Raw genomic sequence first — 21,691 nt, 5'->3', positions numbered from 1 at the left:
TGAAAATGTAAAAATTCAGATAGGCATTTCTTCTGATCTCTGAAAGTGCATTAATAATGCATCTTATGTATTTGAAAAGTAAACCTTTTGTTGCACAAACTGTGGCTGTTGTATTTTACTAGCTCTTGTTTGAAAGTTTTACCAAGGTGTTTGTTCAAATGAATTGTTCCGATTTATCCAGCTTTGTCATGCTCTGTACTGAATGATGGTTTACTATGCTTTAACTCCTTGTCAAATTCAGAAAAATGCCCGAACGTTACTACAGTACAGCCAAGAGATGTGTGGCAGGTGGGAGCATTTTCATTCAGAGCACATCCCTCTCTGCCATTTTAGGTCCATATCTGACAGCTAAATGAAGTCTGAGGTATCTGGAGATGCCAGCCTCATTGAGGAGTGAAGTTCAAAACAGTTCATTTCAGTTTAGAGTGTCAAACTGAATATTCTTCAGCGTTTAAAAGGAGTTCATGTGGTAGCCTTGGACAAAAACAGGAGGCAGGCAGGGAGACAATTACCTGGCACATTGTTAAAAACCTGCACTTTACAGTTCACTGCATGAGTAAAAAATGAAGTGAAAGCTAGCGGTTAACAACAGTGAACGTGGCTCAGACAATGTGTTAATCCTGATAAAGGAAACAGGACATGCACAATACACTGTGCTGTACTGCAATATCATTTGATTCTGTCAGTCACTACTGTTTCTTTACTGCGGCATTACAGGCTCACAGATCCTGATACACAAGCACTGTACTCACCACACATCACAGGGTGATTTAAACAATACATATAGAACCATCTCACACATTGCTTATACTTTATAATTAGCTGAACGTAAAACTGGGACCTGATTCGGGCCATTCAGACTGGAGTAAAGAGAGCAGGCGCTGTGTTTCGTGGATTGTGGGTGCAGTCTTGAGTAAAGATAGCAGGCGCAGTGTTTCTTGGATTGTGGATGCAATCCTGAATAAAGAAATAGATGCGTGTTTCTTGGATTGTAGATGCAATCTTGAGTAAAGATAGCAGGCGCAGTGTTTCTTGGATTGTGAATGCAATCTTGAGTAAAGATAGCAGGCGCAGTGTTTCTTGGATTGTGGGTGCAATCTTGAGTAAAGAGAGCAGGCGCAGTGTTTCTTGGATTGTGGGTGCAATCTTGCTAGCATGAAAGAGGCACTGTACCACATTATAATGATGCATCGCAGCTCTGCGTTCCCAGAGGAGCATCCCAGCACTTTTATTTAATGTGTGTTTATTTTAATAACAGACAAACAGATCTAATGTCCCTGAGCCGAACGCACAGCACAGATGCAAAGACCCAGAAATGAATGAGACATGCATTTTTCCATGTTTTAATCAGAGTTCTTGTGATTGCTATGGGGACAGAAACCTGAATGCGGTTGCCAGTGCTTTTATGCAAACTGTTCCAAAGGGATTCGGTGCAGCTGTTCTGTAGTATTGCAGTATTAGCTGAATCTGGCCCTGATGGGCTTTCACTATGATCATGATGTTGGAGTGAGGAGTTACAATAATTTTTTTTATTTCTGTAATTTGTAAGCTAGCGGTATTACAACAGAGGGCAGGGGTCTAAAACCATGGCAGCAGTGCAGGAGAACTGCAGGTAATCTCAGAAGAGAGACTGAGCGATCCCTGTTCTGTGCATATCTCACTCTAACCCCAAGATCCACTACAGCTTAGAGGAGATGATAAAGAGATCAAGTTAAGATCGTTTGCTGTTCAGACCATTTAGATCCTGCAGGTTGCTGGTTGGTTTCTTCTTCTGATGATGATCATTATTGCTGCTGCTGTTCTCTCTGATCACATTTCTTTGCAATGAGAAGATCTGGAATGAGGTCCTGGTGTGCTGCGATGAAGGCAACAGACAGACTAGTGGTGCCCACACCTCTGCCACCGACACAGCCCTTTACAGATCAGAGGTGGCACCTCGCAAGGAAGGGGGACCATCTTGTCTGTCTGTCACTTTCGGGTGCTGTGTGATTATTACATTGTACATTCGTTTCTTACTAATTCAAATATGAAGAGTAAGAACTGACTTTCTGAAAGCTGGCGTCTATGGATTTGGCATTGGATGGGTTAAGAAATAGCCTGCTCTCTCCATCCTGTCCCAGTGATCCACTGAGTTAGCCATCCTTTCTTCTGTCTGTCTCAGGGATGTGGAAACCATCAGTTTGGCTGGCTGACAGCTGCAAGGGTTCCAGGCTCCAGAAAAGCTTAGCTCAGCAGTGAGGTGGCTCCGCTGGCACGATAGTGGACAGTGTTCGTTAAAATAATCAAGGGAAGGATTTCTGATTTTGTTGCAGGGAACCCAGTTTGGCTGAACGTGATTACAAGATTATGGAAATGTTCGCTCTTTTCAACCTTAGCCAAGAAGCCTCATGCCACTTCTATTGTCTCTGTCTGGTTATATATGGTGTACTAATAGGCAGTGATTTCTGATGCTCTATTGCCCTTTCTTCTTCAGTTCAACAAACTGCTTACCACATCTCCCCCTTCGCATCCTTGCAGTGCAAGTAAGGGGTTTTGTGTTGGCCTCTAGTGGGCATATTTGGAACTGCAGGGTCAAGTGCCTCAGTAAACAGAACACAAAGCATGTTAATTTCCTGCTAGAAAGACAACTTCGCTGGCATATGGTGCAACGTTAGCATCACATTCAGTATTCTGCTGTCATTTCAGTGGTATCATTTTTTATCAAGGTATCAAGTCCTATTTGTCAATCTCATGTGTATTCATCAGATGCTAACAGATGCTTTGTCAAATACAAAACATATGCCTACAGTACAAGGCAATGAATATGAACCTAATTGAAGTGCGGGTTGATTTAACATTAACAAGCATGTTATTACTGACTGATTTATGCATTCTAACTTTTTTTAAAAGAGATACAAATTATATTGAAAGGTGGTGATGGTTAAAAACTTTTTTTTTCTGCAGTGCAACCTTTATTTGCCCACATAAACGGAGAATAAAGCAGCAGCCAGATAGTATTGAACAGCAAAGGGCGCTGTCACTTTTCAGATTTCTTTGACAAAGTAGTCATAAGTGGACATAAATCACCCTGTGTCATCCGTCAGAGCCCCAGACTGACATTAAATCAATGTTTTGACATTGAGCCCCATGTATGTGAGCAGTCCCGCTGTGTAACGAGGGCTGCACCCACCTGCTATTCTCCCCCTGGAATACCTAATGTCTTTTCCTTTTGAGTGCTGAATTTAAATAACGCTTGACCTTTTGCTGGTTTTGTTTCTGCATTTATCAAGAGGAGCCTTTTTCTCCAAGAAAGGGCTCCAGCAACACAGTGCTTTTCATTCTTCTGTGAGTGCTGGGTGAGTGGAGGTGAGGGCTGTCTTCCGTGCACTATTAATACAATATTGTGATTAACCAGTAGTGTCTTTGCCCTTTTTACAAGGGCTTTGTTTTACACGTGAAGTTCAAGCTTTTGTGTGTGTATTTTTTAAGAGAGAACCTTGCATTTATCACAAGCAGTGCTTTCACTTTGCAACTCTTTGCTGTGCTTTTAAAAGTACTGCAGTAACTCTGTGGTACAAGCAAAGTGTTGTAACCCTTTGTGAAATCACAGGCAAGCATGGCTAATCTCTGTGAGTTAAGTACTAGAAGGATGGGAATGAATGGGAAAACGTATGATTGCATATGGAAACTTGCATTACTTGAATACCTGCACAGTATGATCCCAGTTCATTTCAAGTTTTAAAGGCACAGTTTAGTCAATCTGGTCCATTTGCAGTTATGTTAAACTTGCCATAGTAATTATTCATCCATTTCCCCCCTCCCCACTGAACCATCCATCCATCCATGCATGCCTGTGTAATAGTATGTTAGAGTGCATTTATAAGATGATGGGCAGATTTCAAATGGTTCCAACGCCTAGCTGCCAGTCAGCCCCCTGGATTTAAAGGTTAACCCTTTGTATCCTGACCATCTTTCCATTGCAGCAGGAAATCACGAGCAACCACACATCAGTCAAGTAATGATGACTGAATACATGTGATTGAATGTTACCGCAGAACAAGGGAATAATAAGGATATTATACCTGGAAAGTCTCTGCAGAAAAGCCAGCTCATACTGTAGGTGCTAAACTTCAACATCTAGTAAGTGAAGCCTTTGGCATTGAGAGAGACCATTATGAGCTGTAGTGTAACCGCACCCCATGAAGACCAGTACAGAGATTACTGTGTGATAAATATTCCCTCTCACTTACTGTACAGTAGCATGAACAATACCAAAATACATCCCCAGTGCAGGAGCCAGTCCTTTGTAGTGGTAACCCGTGCACACAGCAAGCTCTTTTCTAAGGATGCAAAACATTACATTTCTTTTCAGTGGTCACTTTGTTCAAGGATCCCATTTACATGCTGTGCGCCTCCTCGTGGGTTTAAAACATACACACATGTGCTTATAATGAACGCCATTATCTGCCACTCAGTTACACCCTTTTCATTATGGTAAATTGATAATGTGCTTCATCTCTTTTCCACTTTGGAGATCCATATTGCCCTCTGGGGACATTGGCTTTCATTCTCCGACACAACACTGTTTCTGCAGAGACTGCCAGTAGCTAGCATTAGGAGATGGGAAAGGAGGCTGAGCTGTCAGACGTTTTAATCCAGTAGACAGAAACTCCTACAGGATTTAGAAACGGCAGGACTCTTACTTCACCGTGCCACAGAGCCGTATTCAAATCTAAGCACTGTGGGTGGATTCAATTAAAAGAATATGACAAAGCTTTATTTCATTTTTTTTTCTTCTCGATTGCAGTATTCAATCAAACTGTGTGATGTAACTTCAGTGTATGAAATAGAAAGAATGTTTTAAATCATTCTGAATTCAGAGCATTTCAGTACTTTCCTCAGATCAGACTCGGAGTCTGAAAACAGTAGGAATGCAGTGTGGTTTGGAACAGTGTGATTGTCCCGGACATTCTTTCAAATTGAGATGCAGTTACGTAAACAGTCACAGTATCTATCTGCCTGGCTCCACCATGGCAACAGACTGTCAATGCGCACAGTATCTATCTGCCCTGTTCCGTCATGACAACAGACTGTCAGTGCACACAATATCTATCTGCCCTGTTCCGTCATGACAACAGACTGTCAGTGCACACAATATCTATCTGCCCTGTTCCGTCATGACAACAGACTGTCAATGCGCACAGTATCTATCTGCCCTGTTCCGTCATGACAACAGACTGTCAATGCACACAGTATCTATCTGCCCGGTTCCATCATGCTCTTTGTGTGCGGTTTCTCTTCTCATGTAAAAGTGCTCACTGATGCCATTAAAATCGTGCACAATGGACCTGACATTGTTTGCCCTTTACAGTATAATAGCCATGTTAAAGGATGTGGGAACTCAATGCCAGCACCCCCATGTGATGAGATGCATCGTTATCATTGCAATCAGTCTTATACAGGTAGCTCTAGTTCGTGGCTCTTTGCTTAGCTTTGAATGCTTTCAGAAACAGAGCCTTTCTTGATGATATTTAAAAAAACCTGATGATATTTTAAAAAATCTGACACTTTTGAAAAACAGCTAAATATTAAAACCAATGAATTAGCGACGGGTCCTTGTACAGTGCTTGTAGAATTTAATGTCAGCCTGGCCTAACCACGAATTACCATCATGTTGTGAAATATTGAGGGAGCACTAGAATCTTGTATTATAAATAATAATTGACTTGCATCGTCTATTAAGAGAACAGTAAGAAAGCTTGGAGGTTCAGGTGATTGTAAAGTCCACAAACTTCGATCTTTCCTTTCAAGGTGCCTCTAAAGCTCCAGTTTATTAAGCTCCCCACTGTACTTCATCTCACTTTTTAGACATAATTTGCACAGGTCTGGCCAATGAATTTTGGAATGCACAACTGTGCACCTTTTTTTAAATGAGCAAGCCTCTAAGCGGCGTTCATCGTGTTTCTCCTTATGCCATCAGATGTTCTCTGAATCCCATTGCTATATCCCTGGATCTGCACAGGTGGTGTGGGGGAAGTCAGAGAGAAAGGGCACGGAGCCCCTGAAGAAGGACAGACCTCGCCTGGGCTTCCTGCTGCTCATCAGCTCAAAGTTTCTTTATGATCTGATCTCCTATCAGCAGGATCTAATCCTTTTTAAATTGCTTTTTTTTCACACTTGTGTGGTTAAAACCGTTTTCACCTTGCTTAGAAGACCCTGAGCAGTACCCAGTCGTGTCAGACCAGTTGGTTTCCTCTTCTGGGCTGTACGCATTAATACGAAACATCAAGAAAACAGATAGCACTGAAGAAACCCTTGTAACCCTGTCAGCGACTGCTTATAACGCTCTCCATGAGCCACAGTGGATTAGCATTACACAGTTTTATTTTATATTTTTAATAAGATGCATTTTTTGTAATGACATCGACCATATAAATCAATAAGATATATGGTCTAACTAACAGGAAACTGCCACTTAGGCAGGTTAACTTTTTATTGTTATAGAGCTGAATCTTCATTAAATATACAATATAATACGACGGCAACAACCAAACTGAACAGCAACCTAAAGAAACAATGATCAAGAACATCCAGTTGAAAGAGTCCAATGCTGTGATATACAGTACTTGCCTAAGTGTGTTTAAAGATTTTTATGAGTGGAATCATTTCTGCGATTCAGTCAGTACAGGAAGGATTAATACCCTGTTGTTATTTGTATATAACATACTTTATTATTTTGTTTTGTAGCTTTGCAATGCAGTGTTTGATGACAGCAGATCTGTGTGGGTGGATTCCCTTCACAGAATGTGACGAGTTGTTTGGGAAAATAAAAAAGAAAGTATGCTTGTTTGAATGTGTCCAATGTGTGTTAAAACCCTGTCCACTGAACCCTATATTAAACCCATGTTGTTTGCATAGATGAACTATCTTGGTAACTGTGTTAATGTTTATTGCCTTCATGTTTAGGCTGCACAGTATTATTAGACTGGGTCTGGTAGAACTGGTGGTTGTGTTATCCACACTAGTGAAAGAGCATTGTGTTTATCTACAGTGGCATGGCTGTGATCATGCTTCTGAACAGACTGTACCTTTATAATAGTATCCTTAGTTGCCTCAGTTTACATTTTAATTGTGGCTCTAATTGCCAGTTGGGATTCAAGGTCCTCTAGGCTTGCTGTAGGGTGTTTGCTTGTGTCTGGAGCAGATAGAGCAGGAGAGTGCAGTCTGTAGGAGTCTGTTACTCTGCTGTGACCAACACTGTAGGGAGGTTATGTGTGATTCTAAATATAGTGTACTGATTTCTAGAAATGCCATGGTATGGAACGTAAACATCTCATAAACGCAAACCTGTCTTGCTGCTGCTGCTGCTGCTGCTGCCTTTTTTTCTATTGGAGTGTTTATAGTGAGCATAAATATTTTTTTAACCGCGGCCTTCTCCAAAGGAAGTGGCAGGTGGGTGCTGCTAAATCACTGTCCTCTTATCTTCTGCGGCAATAACTGCAATGTTTTCAGATATTAAAGGATGCCGTTCTTTAGTCCCTTAGGGTCTCAGGGAACTCGAAGGCTGGAGATCCCTTTGACAGCCTGTCATGATCACGTTTGTCTCTCTTAACTGGCAGCTCTTGTGAGGTACCCCGTGGCCTTTTGCTATGTATGTTTCTCAGGACCGTCTATAAGTAGCTCCAAACAAATGGCTTGTAGGCAAGCATTAATGATTTAGGATTGTATGGATGATGGAGGCTTAATCCTTTGAATCCCTTTAGTCCTGACTTTTATACCATACACTGTTAGAAATCTCCTAAAGCCCTAGCTTTGTATTCCGAAGGTCGGGAGTACAGTCCCCAGTTTCCAAGCCGTGTTCTCTTTTCTCTCCTTGTTTTGCAGCTGTGGACTGCAGAGGAGCCTCGGACACCCAGCAGAGGTTCTTGTCACCTACCTACCTGCCCGTGACATCCCAGATCCAGAATTCAGAGTCTTCCTTCTTCTTGAAGGAGGCCGGCCAGGAGCTCATGAGGAACTCCAGCCTGCAGTCCCGCACCGAGCCCTTCTTCATCCACCTGGCCAAAAGCATCCCAGTGCTCAACTCCAGCTACGCCAACCTCTCTGTGGAGTGCCCCATCCCCCTGGAACTGCTGCAGGCCACCCCCCGACTCTTAAGAGACACCAACCAGCTGACCTTGAACTGGAAAATCAGGGCGCACATTGTCAATGAGAAGGTGCTGTTCAGCAGGCCCAGAGTCAAGACCTTGTTCTATTTGGCTGGGAGGAGCTGGGGGGATTCTGTTCCCCCGGAGAGGCTGCCCTGCGTTAAAGTGTTTGCCTTTCAGGAAACCCGGGAAGTCATGGCGGGCTGCAGGCTGGTGGGTGATCTGGGGATGTGCATGGCCGAACTGGAACTCTTGTCCAGCTGGTTCGGCCCTCCCCCGGTGGTCCCAGGACAGAAAAAAGCAGCGGAGCAGCTGGAGGGCACCAGCGTGGAGCTGTATTACACCGTGCAGCCCCTGGGTAGGAGTGGAGACTGCAGCGCCGAGGACCCCAGGAAGGGCAATGCCATTCGTCCAGGGCAGGAAGAGGCCACGCCATCCATGCAGAGGATTGGTTCGGTCTACCTTTACCATGTTCAGGAAAGCCCAAGGTTCACGGAGCTCAGGCTGGATAATAACATCATGATTCAGGTGCCGCCCAGTCCAGTCAAACAGGGGGATATCATCTCCTTTCGGATAGGGACTGGGAGCAGCACAAGCGTGGAGCAGTTCACGTTAAGGTGAGTGAACCTTGTTCATTAAGGTGATGTTTAAATTATGATAACATAGTCTTATATCCTCCTGTTGTGCTGTAGTGGGAATTGAGTTTTTAAATGTTTTACCAATGCTAAACAGGCACACATTCTCACTGAAGAACAAAACATTCAGATACAGGGGTGCAGGGAGTCATTTTAACTCTCGGAAAGAGGGAAACACGATACATTGCTGTAGAAGGACTTTGTTGGGCTGTTCTCAATACTAACTGACCTTGAGAGTGTTCCCCTCTTTCTGAGGACTGTCATCCCTGCAACCCAATGAGAACGAAATGCAGCAACGAATTAATATGAAGAATAAAAAAAACTCCTCTGCGAGGTGACTCTATTCCAGCTTTAATTACCCTGTAACTCCCATCTCAGCTTCTGTGGATTTTAAAAGAAATGGAGCCTCAGGTACCAGCTGTCACCTGAGTCCTCAGCTACCCCTTTAATTAGACAGAGCCCTGCCTCCCCGTTTCTCAAAGGATCTGCCCCAAGCTTCAGGTGTAGAGTTAGGCCTCCGCTGGGAACGGCAGCTCTCAAACCAAGCATCTCCTGCCTGCCTGGCACACAACTGCAGCACTAATGATTTATGGAGCTGGGCGGATTCTTCAGTGGCATTATGTGACACCAGGTCCTCTGCGGATTTGTGGTGTGATGCTAGTCTTCCGAGCTCATTGATCTAAGCTGCGGCTTGATGTCAGTCAGGGCCAGGTGTGTCAAGCCTCTTGAATAACCGAATAATGCAGTGGTTGTTTGTTGGGCAAACAGACAAAAGAAGTGCTGTGTTTGCTTTTTCAAAAGAGCGGGATCATTTTCTTATCCCCTGTAAATCCCTTTAATCCGTGTGCACACACCGTCACTTACCTCTGTCTCTGGGAGATGTTGGTTTAGGGACAGGGAAGTTCAGATCTGAAGCCTGCTTGAGTGAGAATACTGTAGGTTCAATTCCTCCTGGCAGTTCTGGGGCAGTTTTAGCCACCTATTGTACTTTGGTTGTTTAAATGGAATTCTGTCTATGGCTATTGCATAGTTATAATCCATCTATAATGCTTTATTAACACTCTGTAACCTAGTTATTACGCATCCATTATACATTTATAAAACATTGATAAGCAGCACCTTAATATAAAGTGTTACCTCTACATCGGTCTCCCAGCAGTTAGACTTGGCGAGGGCACTGCTTTTCCTTGACGTGAGATAATAAAGAAGGTCCTGTGGGGTTTGATTAGAAGAGGTGTGTGTATGGTCCTTCGATTGCTGACACGCTGTAGTTGCACAATGGGCTGCCCTCTCTGATCTTCTCCTTTTTGTTGTCCTGTCTTTTTATCTTATCCCAGACTGATTGATAAACTGATACCTCTGGAGCTACTTTCTTTCCTTCTGTTCCCCTGGGTCTGAGAAATGGATCCTGGAAGTAAATCTAGTGTGCTACTTTAGGAGCTATTTTACCCCAGCATTCCAGAGTGTGTCCTGTTCTTTGTGCAGTGAGCACTAGGGGGTGCAGTTCTGTTCTAACCCCAGCGTTCCAGAGTGTGTCCTGTTCTTTGTGCAGTGAGCACTAGGGGGTGCAGTTCTGTTCTAACCCCAGCGTTCCAGAGTGTGTCCTGTTCTTTGTGCAGTGAGCACTAGGGGGTGCAGTTCTGTTCTAACCCCAGCGTTCCAGAGTGTGTCCTGTTCTTTGTGCAGTGAGCACTAGGGGGTGCAGTTCTGTTCTAACCCCAGCGTTCCAGAGTGTGTCCTGTTCTTTGTGCAGTGAGCACTAGGGGGTGCAGTTCTGTTCTAACCCCAGCGTTCCAGAGTGTGTCCTGTTCTTTGTGCAGTGAGCACTAGGGGGTGCAGTTCTGTTCTAACCCCAGCGTTCCAGAGTGTGTCCTGTTCTTTGTGCAGTGAGCACTAGGGGGTGCAGTTCTGTTCTAACCCCAGCGTTCCAGAGTGTGTCCTGTTCTTTGTGCAGTGAGCACTAGGGGGTGCAGTTCTGTTCTAACCCCAGCGTTCCAGAGTGCGTCCTGTTCTTTGTGCAGTGAGCACTAGGGGGTGCTTCTGTTCTAACCCCAGCGTTCCAGAGTGTGTCCTGTTCTTTGTGCAGTGAGCACTAGGGGGTGCAGTTCTGTTCTAACCCCAGCGTTCCAGAGTGCGTCCTGTTCTTTGTGCAGTGAGCACTAGGGGGTGCAGTTCTGTTCTAACCCCAGCGTTCCAGCGTCCTGTTCTTTGTGCAGTGAGCACTAGGGGGTGCAGTTCTGTTCTAACCCCAGCGTTCCAGTGTGTCCTGTTCTTTGTGCAGTGAGCACTATAGGGTGCAGTTCTGTTCTAACCCCAGCGTTCCAGTGCGTCCTGTTCTTTGTGCAGTGAGCACTAGGGGGTGCAGTTCTGTGTCAGGAAGGACATGCATGTACAGTATTCACATGCTTGGTTGTAAAACTCAAAGCAGGACTTAGGGCTTCAAACCCAGTTATTCTATTGTGAAAGTCTAGCATGTGTGGCGTTGTTGTACACTCTGTTAAAACTGCTTTGCTTTCACCCTGTGTTCTTTTTAACGTTAAATACTAACAAGCTTTTTAAACTAAAACGCTAACTAGCTTTTCAAACATAAACACTAACTAGCTTTGAGCGTTATTTGAATTTTGTAAAAACGGGTGTCATTCAAGTTTCTTTTTAGTATTTCTAAAGTTGCCGTTATTAAGTGTTTTCTGGATGAAGGTTGTAGGCTGCATCAGGTTTATTAAATTTGCTTTTATCTTGGAAGGGTAGACTCTTGGCACGGCCCCTATCCCAGAAACACTGTCACGAGAAGAGCTGTCTGGACAGTGATGAGAGAGCAATGCAGACTCTGTCTTTGATAAAAGCTCTGCTAACACCATTTACAGACATTATCAACACTAAAAGCACTGCTGCCAGGTTTTAATGTCATCACAGGGAATCACCTTGCATGAATAAACTGTTGTCTGAAAGTCACTTCTGTGTTGTTCACAAAATGACTGCCAGTTGAGCTGGCAGCTGAGCTGAGATGGAACTTAATTTGTCTTTGGTCTGGATCGATTCAGCAACCCATCAGCGTGATAGTGGGGACAGGGAGACGCCTTCTGCACCAAGCACAGCAGCACTGGCCTCATTAAGAGTCATGGGGCACTTTGCTAAGCTTTTGCACCAATTCAAAGTGTGCACCACTGCTGACAATTTCTTTGTCATCTCAGTGCCATTTTGGGGTTTGCCCATGTGCTATATCCATTGTAACGCTCTCCTGTTTCACTCCAGTACTGTGCTTTGAGAGCTAGTCAAAGGCTGTTCACTGTCCTTGTTGTTATGCCATTTACTTAACCATGTTTGATGTGATACTAGGGGGATTGTAAATACATGTGTAATGCTCTTGAGGTAACCTTGACGATAAATATCATTCAAGCATGTAAAGCTCTACAATTCACTTTACTAGGTTTACTCTTAGAACTGATTATTTTGAGGACATTGTGGATTAAAATAAATACAAAGAAATCAAAATAACTTTTTAAGCCTATGTTTCTTAAGAATAACAAAATGAATAGGTCCTGGTCTCCTTCTTTTATCTAGATTTATTAGAAACATGAAATAAGCTTAAAAAAACCAAAATTCATTCTGTGACTGCCCCTGGCAAGCCGAGTCTAGCATACAGATTCAGACGGTGTGATGGAATGGGTACTGTGCATCCTCTTTGTATTGCTGCAATGCTTGTGAGTGCATATTAATAGATTATGGTTTTACAGTTGTGTGATAATTACAAACTGAGATACAGTAGCAAGGCACTGACTGATACGATGGAACTCGTTGGTTCACTGTGGTTTTCCCACGTTGCTTTTTCTCAATACGTTTTCAATGAACTCGTCTGTATTCTGCATGTGCACTGAAATGGTGTTCTATTATTATTCGTATTGTTAGTATTATTATGCAGAGCCCTATACACTTATCCATAATGCAGCATTGTTTGTGTATTTTCTATGTAGATTAAATGTGCAGCTGTAGTAGCTTTGAGGAAGTTTTAAATCCCTTGAGATTTGAAGGCTTGTGAATCTAAATTGAGAATTGTTTGTATGTGTGTGGGTGTGTTTTTTTTTTTTTTACATGCAGATGTGTAAGTAAAGGTAATTGTTTTTTGGAGCAAATATTATGTGATGACTTGGCATAAAACCAAACAGCACGAGCAGTATTGTTTAAGTATTTGGTTCAGCCTTCGAGCACCTGTCCTCAATACGCGCTTGGACTCATTGTGACCTCTTGCGGGAGGGGGATGCAGGACTCATCAGAATCTGCTGTAGCAAGACGATCCCATTGCTGTCCAGCTTAGAGAAAGCACCATTGCATTCCATACCATTAAGCCAGCGCAGCCACTAAGCATGGAAGGGTCAAGGCTGGCTAGCAGCAGGAATACCAGAGGCTGGAGTCAGGAGATGCAGTTAAGCTCTTGGCTGCACACATTTATTTAACAAAAAATTAACAAAAAGATGAGCAAAAGGAACACGCAAGCAGAGCTCACTGTGAATGGGATGAAGAACACAAGAACCATGTTATGTGGTTAGGCTAAATTGGCAATTAATTACCCAAGTTTTCCTGACCACATTCTCGCACAATTTTAAGTTTCCTTCTGTTGGGTCAGACTAACCAATCCAGCCGGCTGGCTATTATACAAACACCTGCCAAAACACAAATAAACATATTATTATTTACAACTGCACTGCACAAATACATACAGATGTACAAGTGCCACAAGATAAAAAATACTGCCTTTTAACTCACAGAGGCTAGTAATTTTCCCTCTAGAAACTGCTTTTGTATTGTCGCTGCATTGGAGATCTATGTGTTTTGCTCTGTCTTAATGGTTTAGGGAGAAGCTTTGATTGTTGAAACTGCTGCTTAAAAGGTCCCTGGGGTGAGTTTACCTGGGCTTGCTTTTGTTTGCCTTGCCAATGGGTTTGCTGTGTCCTGCTTGATTACAGTATAGAGTGTGCCGCACAGACGGACAGAACTGCAATGACAAGCACATGAAGAACAGACCAGTAAATACATGCTGTCACTTCTCGTGGCTTGGAGGGTGCCGCTGCGGGTGTCAGCAGAGATGCAGACTGCTGCTCGCTTGGAGCGAGGTCTTTCTCATTGAGATGCGGTCTCTCTCTGCTGCGGGGGCGAATTATGCAGAAAAAGACAATGATCATTGCATAGCAGGTTGTGCCATTTCAGGGCTTGCTATGTGAGTACCAGAGGTCAGCTGTGCTTACAAGGAATGGCTCGTACACATGGAAAATGTATTGTGGCTGGTGGCTTAGGGGCATACGGACCCTGGGGTGTATCCAATTGGTCTTACCAGCATCTGATTTGAATACCGCCAGCACTGCAATCACTGGCACAGTGCAAGGCAGTACCTCTAGTGTACTTCTTTCTTTACATAACCACATTTATTTATTGATTTTTAAATGACAGTGGAATTAAGAACCTAAGATCTTCCACTGTTAAGATTAATAGATTAGTGTAATGAACCCCTGGCCCCCCTCAGGTGACACGGTGGCTGTGCATTGGGGCCACCCCTGCTGACTCAAACTCCTTGGAAACTGACCTGCTGTTCCTTTTAGTTTTTGACCTGCAATGCAATGTTTCTGAACATGAGCCTTTTGACACTGTTCCCCTCCAAACAGTTCCACTACTCAGATAAAAGCCTCCTTCAAACAAGCAGGAGACTCTTTATTATCCACTCCATGGCCGAGCGAGCTGTTCCGTTAGCGTGTGTGGCTCAGCTCTTTCAGGTGTTTTATTTGGTTGGGGTCCAGCTTTATGAATATTCATTGTGACACTCTGCTGCGTGCAGGAGAAGAAGTGGAAAGCATGCTCTTTTGGGGAGTGGACGAGGGCAGCAGATTGGGAATGCGTGCTGTGATTTGTGAAATACAGGAACTAGCTCTACTGTTTAAGCCCTGGGATGAGTCCCCGACTCCCCTCCGGCACTTCTGCAAGTGTATATTCCACCTGGGTATTTTAGAATAACTATTAAAATAACCTTTATCTGTTATATGCCAGTACCCTACTTATAATACTGTTTGCAGGCTCCCAAACGCTCCTGTCTGCTCAATCCCTGCAGCATGTTAACTGACAGCTCCTTCTATAGCACCACATCGCTGGCCAGCGATACCCTGAATGGTTATCCCACAGTCCTGTTCAGTCTTCCCAGATTAGGGTTAGCCTTCCATGCACTCTCATTCCAAAATCTTAAAGGTCTGCTGTACTTTTTTTTAATCCCCTAACACAACCCTATATTTAATTGCACATCCTATTGTGTGTTGTCACCACTTGCTCTTCTGTATTATCTTCAACCATCGGTTCTGTTCCAAAAAGACTCTTAAAGCTGCATTTTCTGCAGTAAGGCAGCTTGTGAATTGGCTGCAGTGCCACTGTCTTCTTTTTCGCCTCAGTGCTGTCTGTTGTGCTGGGCTGTATCATCAGGTGAGGTTTGTCCATTCATGCCACTGATTCGCAGTGACTGTGCTGGTAATGTAAGGCACTGGGCTGTTCAGGTAAACGTCTTTCTGTGTAATCTGTTTGAACATTACATCAGGTACCGCGGATTGCGGAACGATAAGGCCGAGCCCTTGACTTGACATTCCAGGACGGAGCCCCGCTGGCTTGCCGGTGAGTGCTGGCAGTCTTTTTGTGGCAGATATTGAACTGTCTTGAAAGGAGCTGTTTACGACTGGCCTCTAAATCCCTATTAGCGATGTCTGATTCCCAGTTTACTACTCCTCTGTTGACAGAACTGAGCTTTAGCTAAACATGTAAAAATCGAAGTTCTCTGCAGTTTTAAGTTAATTTTATTTAGTTAATTTGCACCTTTCTACAGTATTTCTTTATCTAAACAATTATGCAGACATTACTCTTAGAAAAATAGCATTAGGATGCCATTATAATCCCTGTTTATTACCCACTCTCAGCATCACACAATTTGTCATAGCAAAAGGAGATGCCATTATCCGAGGTTTTACCAGCAACAGGAGCACAATGGATTTGGAACCCATGTTTAGTATTCCTGAGGCAGTAGCAGACTGATAGTCTGTATTTAATCTAAAACAAACTTGAGGCATGTGTACCATCCTACCTACAGAGCACGCCAGTATAGCTGCCACCTTACTGTAGAACCATTGTATTGCAGTTGATGGCAATTTGGTAAGGATGGTGTAATCTGACAATAAAAAACCTCTTAGCCTAATGCAGTCATCACAGTAGTAAAGATGATAGTGTGGTGTTTACCTATTGAAGCGGAAGCCAGTGCATTTCCACTTCAAACTACAAGCAATTCTGTCAGGGGAGTGCTTAGTAAAGCTCGCTGGAGGATTTCCACACCTAATTAATTATTCTACATGTTCGTTTTTTGGGGTTTTTTTTTTTAATCACTTCCCTTAAACCTTGCAACCTCCTGTTTTTATATCTAGCTGCTGCCCAGCCCTGCACATGAACCTTGCACAACATTTCACATTCCAGTCCCAGTTACCTGCTCAAAGTAATTAACATGTGCATACTGTACTATACCATGCTAATCAGCTAATTAAGTAAGACAGGGTTTAATTGCACATAATTAACACTGCCTCTGAGCTAGGCGCTGAATGTTTGCAGAAACGCTGCAATCACATTCAGTAAGTGCGTTGTAGATAAACTGCTGCAGGAATTAGCTGACACACTTCATGTTTAGCACGTTGGTAAAGTTTAGACAGTTTATAAGGAGTGGAACAGCTGTTGTGTTGGACCTTCGAATGCACAGCCTCCCCACTGTGGCACTGGAACTAGTTCAGTTGCCTCTGGCAGTGATATTTCTGTTGAGCGTCACACATCTGCAGAATGGAAACTATCACTGTGCTTGTTGATTAGAGTAATTCCTGTTTGTGTGCTGCCTCGAAAACATATTTTAACAATGAAGCAGCTTGCTTTCAAACAGAAATTATACAGCTGAAATACTGAGGTGAAAATGTGATACAAACTTTTAAGTACAGTAGGAAATCAGGAAAATAGCGCTTTAGAAAACATTTTAAGAAACCCTGTAATTAATTCTGAACACGTCCTCCTCGTTGTATTGTGAAACAATGAGGAGAGAAGCTCTTTTAATATCATGTTTATGTTTACAGTATTATCAGTGGATCCTTAAACTGACAGAAAAATATATATTGTTCTGAAATAAAAACTATACAGGTGTGCGTGTGGATGTGTGTGTGTGTGTGTGCTTGTGCGTGTGCGTGTGCATGTACGTGTGTGTGTGCGTGTGCGTGTGCGCTGGTATCACAGTGCAGTGTAAGGTAGTATCTGCTCCACACTGAGCCATTCTTAGTCACAATAGGTTGTATTTTCCAGCAGTTCTCGTCACTCAGTCTACTTTTCAGTTTTGAGGCTCCTGACCAGAACTCGGAATGCAAATGTATACGGAACTTGGAACACAGAATAAAACAAAGCAGATTATTATGCTCACCGTTCCCAATAGTGTTGGGATTATGTAACATAACTCTGAACCAGATGCTCCTGCCCCCTGCTGGTAGGATGAGATAGTAAACTGTACAACTGCTCGCTGAAAGAGGTTTGATCCTTTTGTACAGCAGTTAAGGAGCTTGTTTTTGTTTTTGGAAGTTTTATAGATGTTTTCGCTCATATAAGTCATGATTTAACTGAACATTAAAAATAGTAACATTCCGTTGATAATCAGATTTAGAAAATTGTATCCTCAAGCAATCTGAGCTTTACAGTAGGACTGCCTGGCACATTGAAGTGGATCTCTTTGAGAGTATAACAGCAGTATCCAAGGGTGTGATACTGTGTGGCATTACACACACACACACACACACACACGCACGCACGCACGCACGCATGCACGCACGCACACGCATACTCACACACACACGCGCACTCGCACGCACGCACGCACGCACGCACACGCATGCACGCGCAGCACGCACGCACGCACGCACGCGCACACACGCACGCACGCACGCACACACACGTATCCCCATATCTTCAAACAGGATGCTCACTACATGATGGCAGTTGCATTTGCGTGACACTTTTGAAGCTGGGATTGTTGATAACAGCAGCCAGAGCCATGACATTTACACTAAAGGATGTCTGACTGAAAGAAGCTCAGGGGCAGGGCACTCTCCAAACACGGGGGTGACGGCCGCAGTATGTTTTGTGTCAGTCGTGAAGATGGCTGATGCTCTGTTGCAGCACACGTTATTCCTGAGACCACGGCAGTGAGACAGCTAAAACCTGAGAGCTGTCATTTCCTCTAATCCAGCTCCCCTGGCAGGACAGATCTACCCAGGAAATTAAGCAATGTGCCGGGGAGGACAGGGCAGTGAGGATAGTGTGAATGAAGGATGGGTTTGCAAAGCCTCCTTTTCAGGGGATGCTGTTGCCGCTGATGGTCAGGAAATGGCTACTTTGAAGACATCCATCAGTGCCTGGTGTTTGACACAAGGAGCATTCTTCTCTTATTGATTTGCAAGGAGCTTTATTCACTCAGTGAGCATATTGTGTAGAGATAAGCAGTCAAGGACAGCGCGCCACTTCTGTGGGAGGCTAAATGAGAGGGAGATTAGAGATAAGTCCCATTTACGCGCTGCGAATGGGCTCCGAGTGCTTTTGAACAGCGATATGTACCATATCAAGCAGGTTAAATATTTCAGCTGAAAAAGAAGGAATCATTTCCCTCAGTGGGGAAACTTGACAAGCTAGTTGTTGGTGCGAAAAGTGCTATACCGTAAAGTATTTAATTACAATGTTACAAACAAACAAAAAAAAACTGAATGTAGGCATTGGTCCTGACATTCACTACGGTGCTACAAAATATGAAAGTTTTATGAAAAACCAAAGTGCACTGATTTACCAGTTTATGAGAGGCTAACATCAACTCCTGAATATCTAAATCAGTGTACTATAACACACTAGACAAAGGCATTCTCCCCCAGAACATTAGTCGTATTTTAATACTTTAAAAGTTTAATTCCACTACGGACTGAAGAAAAGGGGCACGGTCTGGTAACTTTCCCTTTATTTTTTTGCGTGCGGGATTAAGAGCAGAGCTCCTGCTTGACACTGGAGCGTTTTCATTCCCTTCAGTGACTTGCTGTCAATGTCAACACTTTTAATCACGACGAGGGAGCTGGGCGTTCCGCGATTCACTTCTACTGCAGCCCAGCCTCCCCTGAGACCACTTTTACCTCCACAATGGAATACAATTAGAGATAAAACAAGAGGCTGCTACACACAATGCATTTACCCTCATTGTTATTAAACAGGACTGTACTTTAGGTCACCTTGGAACGAGTGCTTTTAATAAAGTTGGCCATCATTAAATAAGTCTTTAGCTTGTTCTTATGGTGTGCTGGGCAGTGTTCAAGCATGGGGGTGCTGTAAACACACATGGGGTTTCTCTGGGTATCGTCCCCTGATAACAATACATACTGGCTTCACTGAGATCACCAGTTTTACAATACAATACATTTCTAAAACCTGCCAAGTCCAGCTTTTAGCAGTCTTTTTAAAAGAAGCGTGTGGTTTAAAAGGCATATCAATCAGTAAGCTAGTAGATGATAATTCGAGAAAGGAAATAGAAACATAGAGTACTGAGCAATGATAGAAATTACCTTTACTTTGAATTGTTAGGTGTGACCCCCCCCCCCAAAAAAAAAGTTCACTGCAAATTACATTTTAAGATTCCTAGTTTAAATGTCATCCATTGTCACAATGTACCTACAGAGGTCACAGCGGTAGTGTTTATACAGTCGAAGGTGTGCAGAATACGGTTATCTCTCTCTTCCATGTTCTGTATCCGTGTTTCACACGCTTGCTGTCTCACTTCCACATTACTGTTGAAAACATAATATTTCTTTAACGGAGGACTTCTGGTGAAGTTTTGGAAATGAAAGTGAATCTCCTCTGTGGCGACAGTGTTTTATTAAAGCTGAAGTTTGATGAATCTACTAGATAACGACACTCAGTTATTGCTGGAATCTGATGTATAACGGATTGAGTAGCAGCATCTATATTATATGGCATCACTTGAAAAAAAAAGAAGAAGAAGAAGAAGAAGAAATGACTAATCATTCCTAAGAGGGATGAAAGCCTAATGTATTTTTTATCTGATTGAGATGAAGAGATTTATGCTTGAAATACTGCCAGTAGGTACTTGAAATGTACTAATGGCATGCAAGCCCTTTACAGAATATCAACTATTAAATGTCACCACTCTGCAAAACGTTTCCCATATATATATATATATATATATATATATATTAATATATTATATATATTATATTCTTATATGATAGATATATCGAAATTACGTCGTAAAGCATTCTTATTCCATACAGGTAGTAATGACTTTGTTGGTCTCTGAAAGAAATTCTAAAACACAACCTCAAAGAAATTAATTGCAACTTGTGTACATTTAACTTTAACGCAAATGGAAGCATGGAAAAACATCAATTATTGCAGCTTATCATGCAAGATAACTTAAGATAACTTCCACGGATGTTGTCAATTCTACTTATGAATGTCTTATAACATGAATTGATCCCCCTGTCTCTTGCTTTCTATGCTCTTTAAGCCTGATATCTGCTACTAGCTGCAGCTACTATTTCACCTATTATGTTACTATCATATATTCTGCACTTTCCATTGTATTTAATGTACTATTTCATGTATTCTGCACTTTCCACTGTATTTAACGTACTATTTCATGTATTATGCTACTATCATGTATTATGTACTTTCCACTGTATTTAATGTATTGTGCACTGTTTTTTTTATTTTTATTTTTTACTGTATATCATGTATTATGCATTTCTCTGTATTTGAAGTATTATGGATTTTCTTGTTGTTATTGCATCTTGTAAAGCGCTTTGTGATGGTGTCCACTATGAAAGGCGCTATATAAAATAAAGATTGATTGATTGATTGATTGATTGGACTCCCTGCTGTTTCTGTGTTGTTGCTGCTCTATAAGTGAGCGTGCATTTGTTGTGTTTGCTTCTAAAACACAGTCATTGTTCTGTAGTTTCTGTGAAATGTTAATCCTCATTTTTAAACAGCAGTGTTCTCAGGCTGACCTTGAGAAATGTGTTATTCAGCAGCACTGGGTCGCTGTGAATTCTGTGTCTGATGAGTCCTCTGGGGATTAGGAAAAACTATTTAAACACTGGAGGGACCATTTATTTTATACCCAAATGCTCTTCATTACCAATCGACAACCTTACTTTACATTTTGTAACAGTGTAAAGGATTTCAGGAATGGAAATACCGAAAAGACTTCAATCCTGTGGTTTTGTTTTTGTTTTTGTTTTTGTTTTGTTTTTGTGTTTTTTTACTGTGTTCTTACTGCAAGTTTGGGTTTTGCCTCTCCTATGGTGTGACCTAATTAAAACTACAGTAATACCTGGTATGGCTAACAGCGCTCTGCAATGGACGTTACCTGTCCCCCCCAACACCCCAACCCCCCACCCCCTCCCCACGACCTTGTTGCGTATCTACCTTTAGGGCTTCATTTTAGAACTCAAAAATGATTTCTCTAGTTTGTTGCCTTGGGCAGAAAAGACCTTGGGGGTTGAATGATAACAAGACCCCCCTTGGGGAAGGCTGCAGCACATCATCAACCATCCCTTACAGCTATGCATACTAGACCTGCCTCCTAGCACTACACCAATGCATCGTTCTCATTGAACTGTCCCAAGCGAGAGTCTGAACCGCTCTACAAAAGGGTGGTTCCCCTCTACTCTTGTATCTCATTCCCTCGTCATGCTTGCAGCGCCCTTAACAGCAGTGCAGAAAGCATCCCCTTTGCGCCATCACATTTAATATGGAAACTTCCTCTGTAGATTTTATTTTAGGAGAGAGTTGTTAAATTGCCTGCCTGGAGACTCACCAACTGAAACATTGTCTCTA

The 21,691-nt window shown here is 42.8% G+C and overlaps 1 protein-coding gene across 1 annotated transcript in view; it reads left to right on the top strand.

The window, feature by feature from the left end:
- LOC121296866 (transmembrane protein 132C-like) overlaps positions 1 to 21,691 on the top strand; it is a 96,296-nt gene that overhangs the window by 21,571 nt on the left and 53,034 nt on the right. Inside the window, exon 2 of the mRNA XM_041222742.1 lies at positions 7,864 to 8,743. Coding sequence (XP_041078676.1) covers positions 7,864 to 8,743 — 880 coding nt within the window. The remainder of the gene's footprint in view (positions 1 to 7,863; positions 8,744 to 21,691) is intronic.

The sequence above is a fragment of the Polyodon spathula genome, chromosome 22 (genome assembly GCF_017654505.1).
Source record: "Polyodon spathula isolate WHYD16114869_AA chromosome 22, ASM1765450v1, whole genome shotgun sequence".
Taxonomy (NCBI): domain Eukaryota; kingdom Metazoa; phylum Chordata; class Actinopteri; order Acipenseriformes; family Polyodontidae; genus Polyodon; species Polyodon spathula.
Note: the sequence above shows the minus strand (reverse complement) of the source record. Positions and strands in the feature narration are given on the sequence as shown.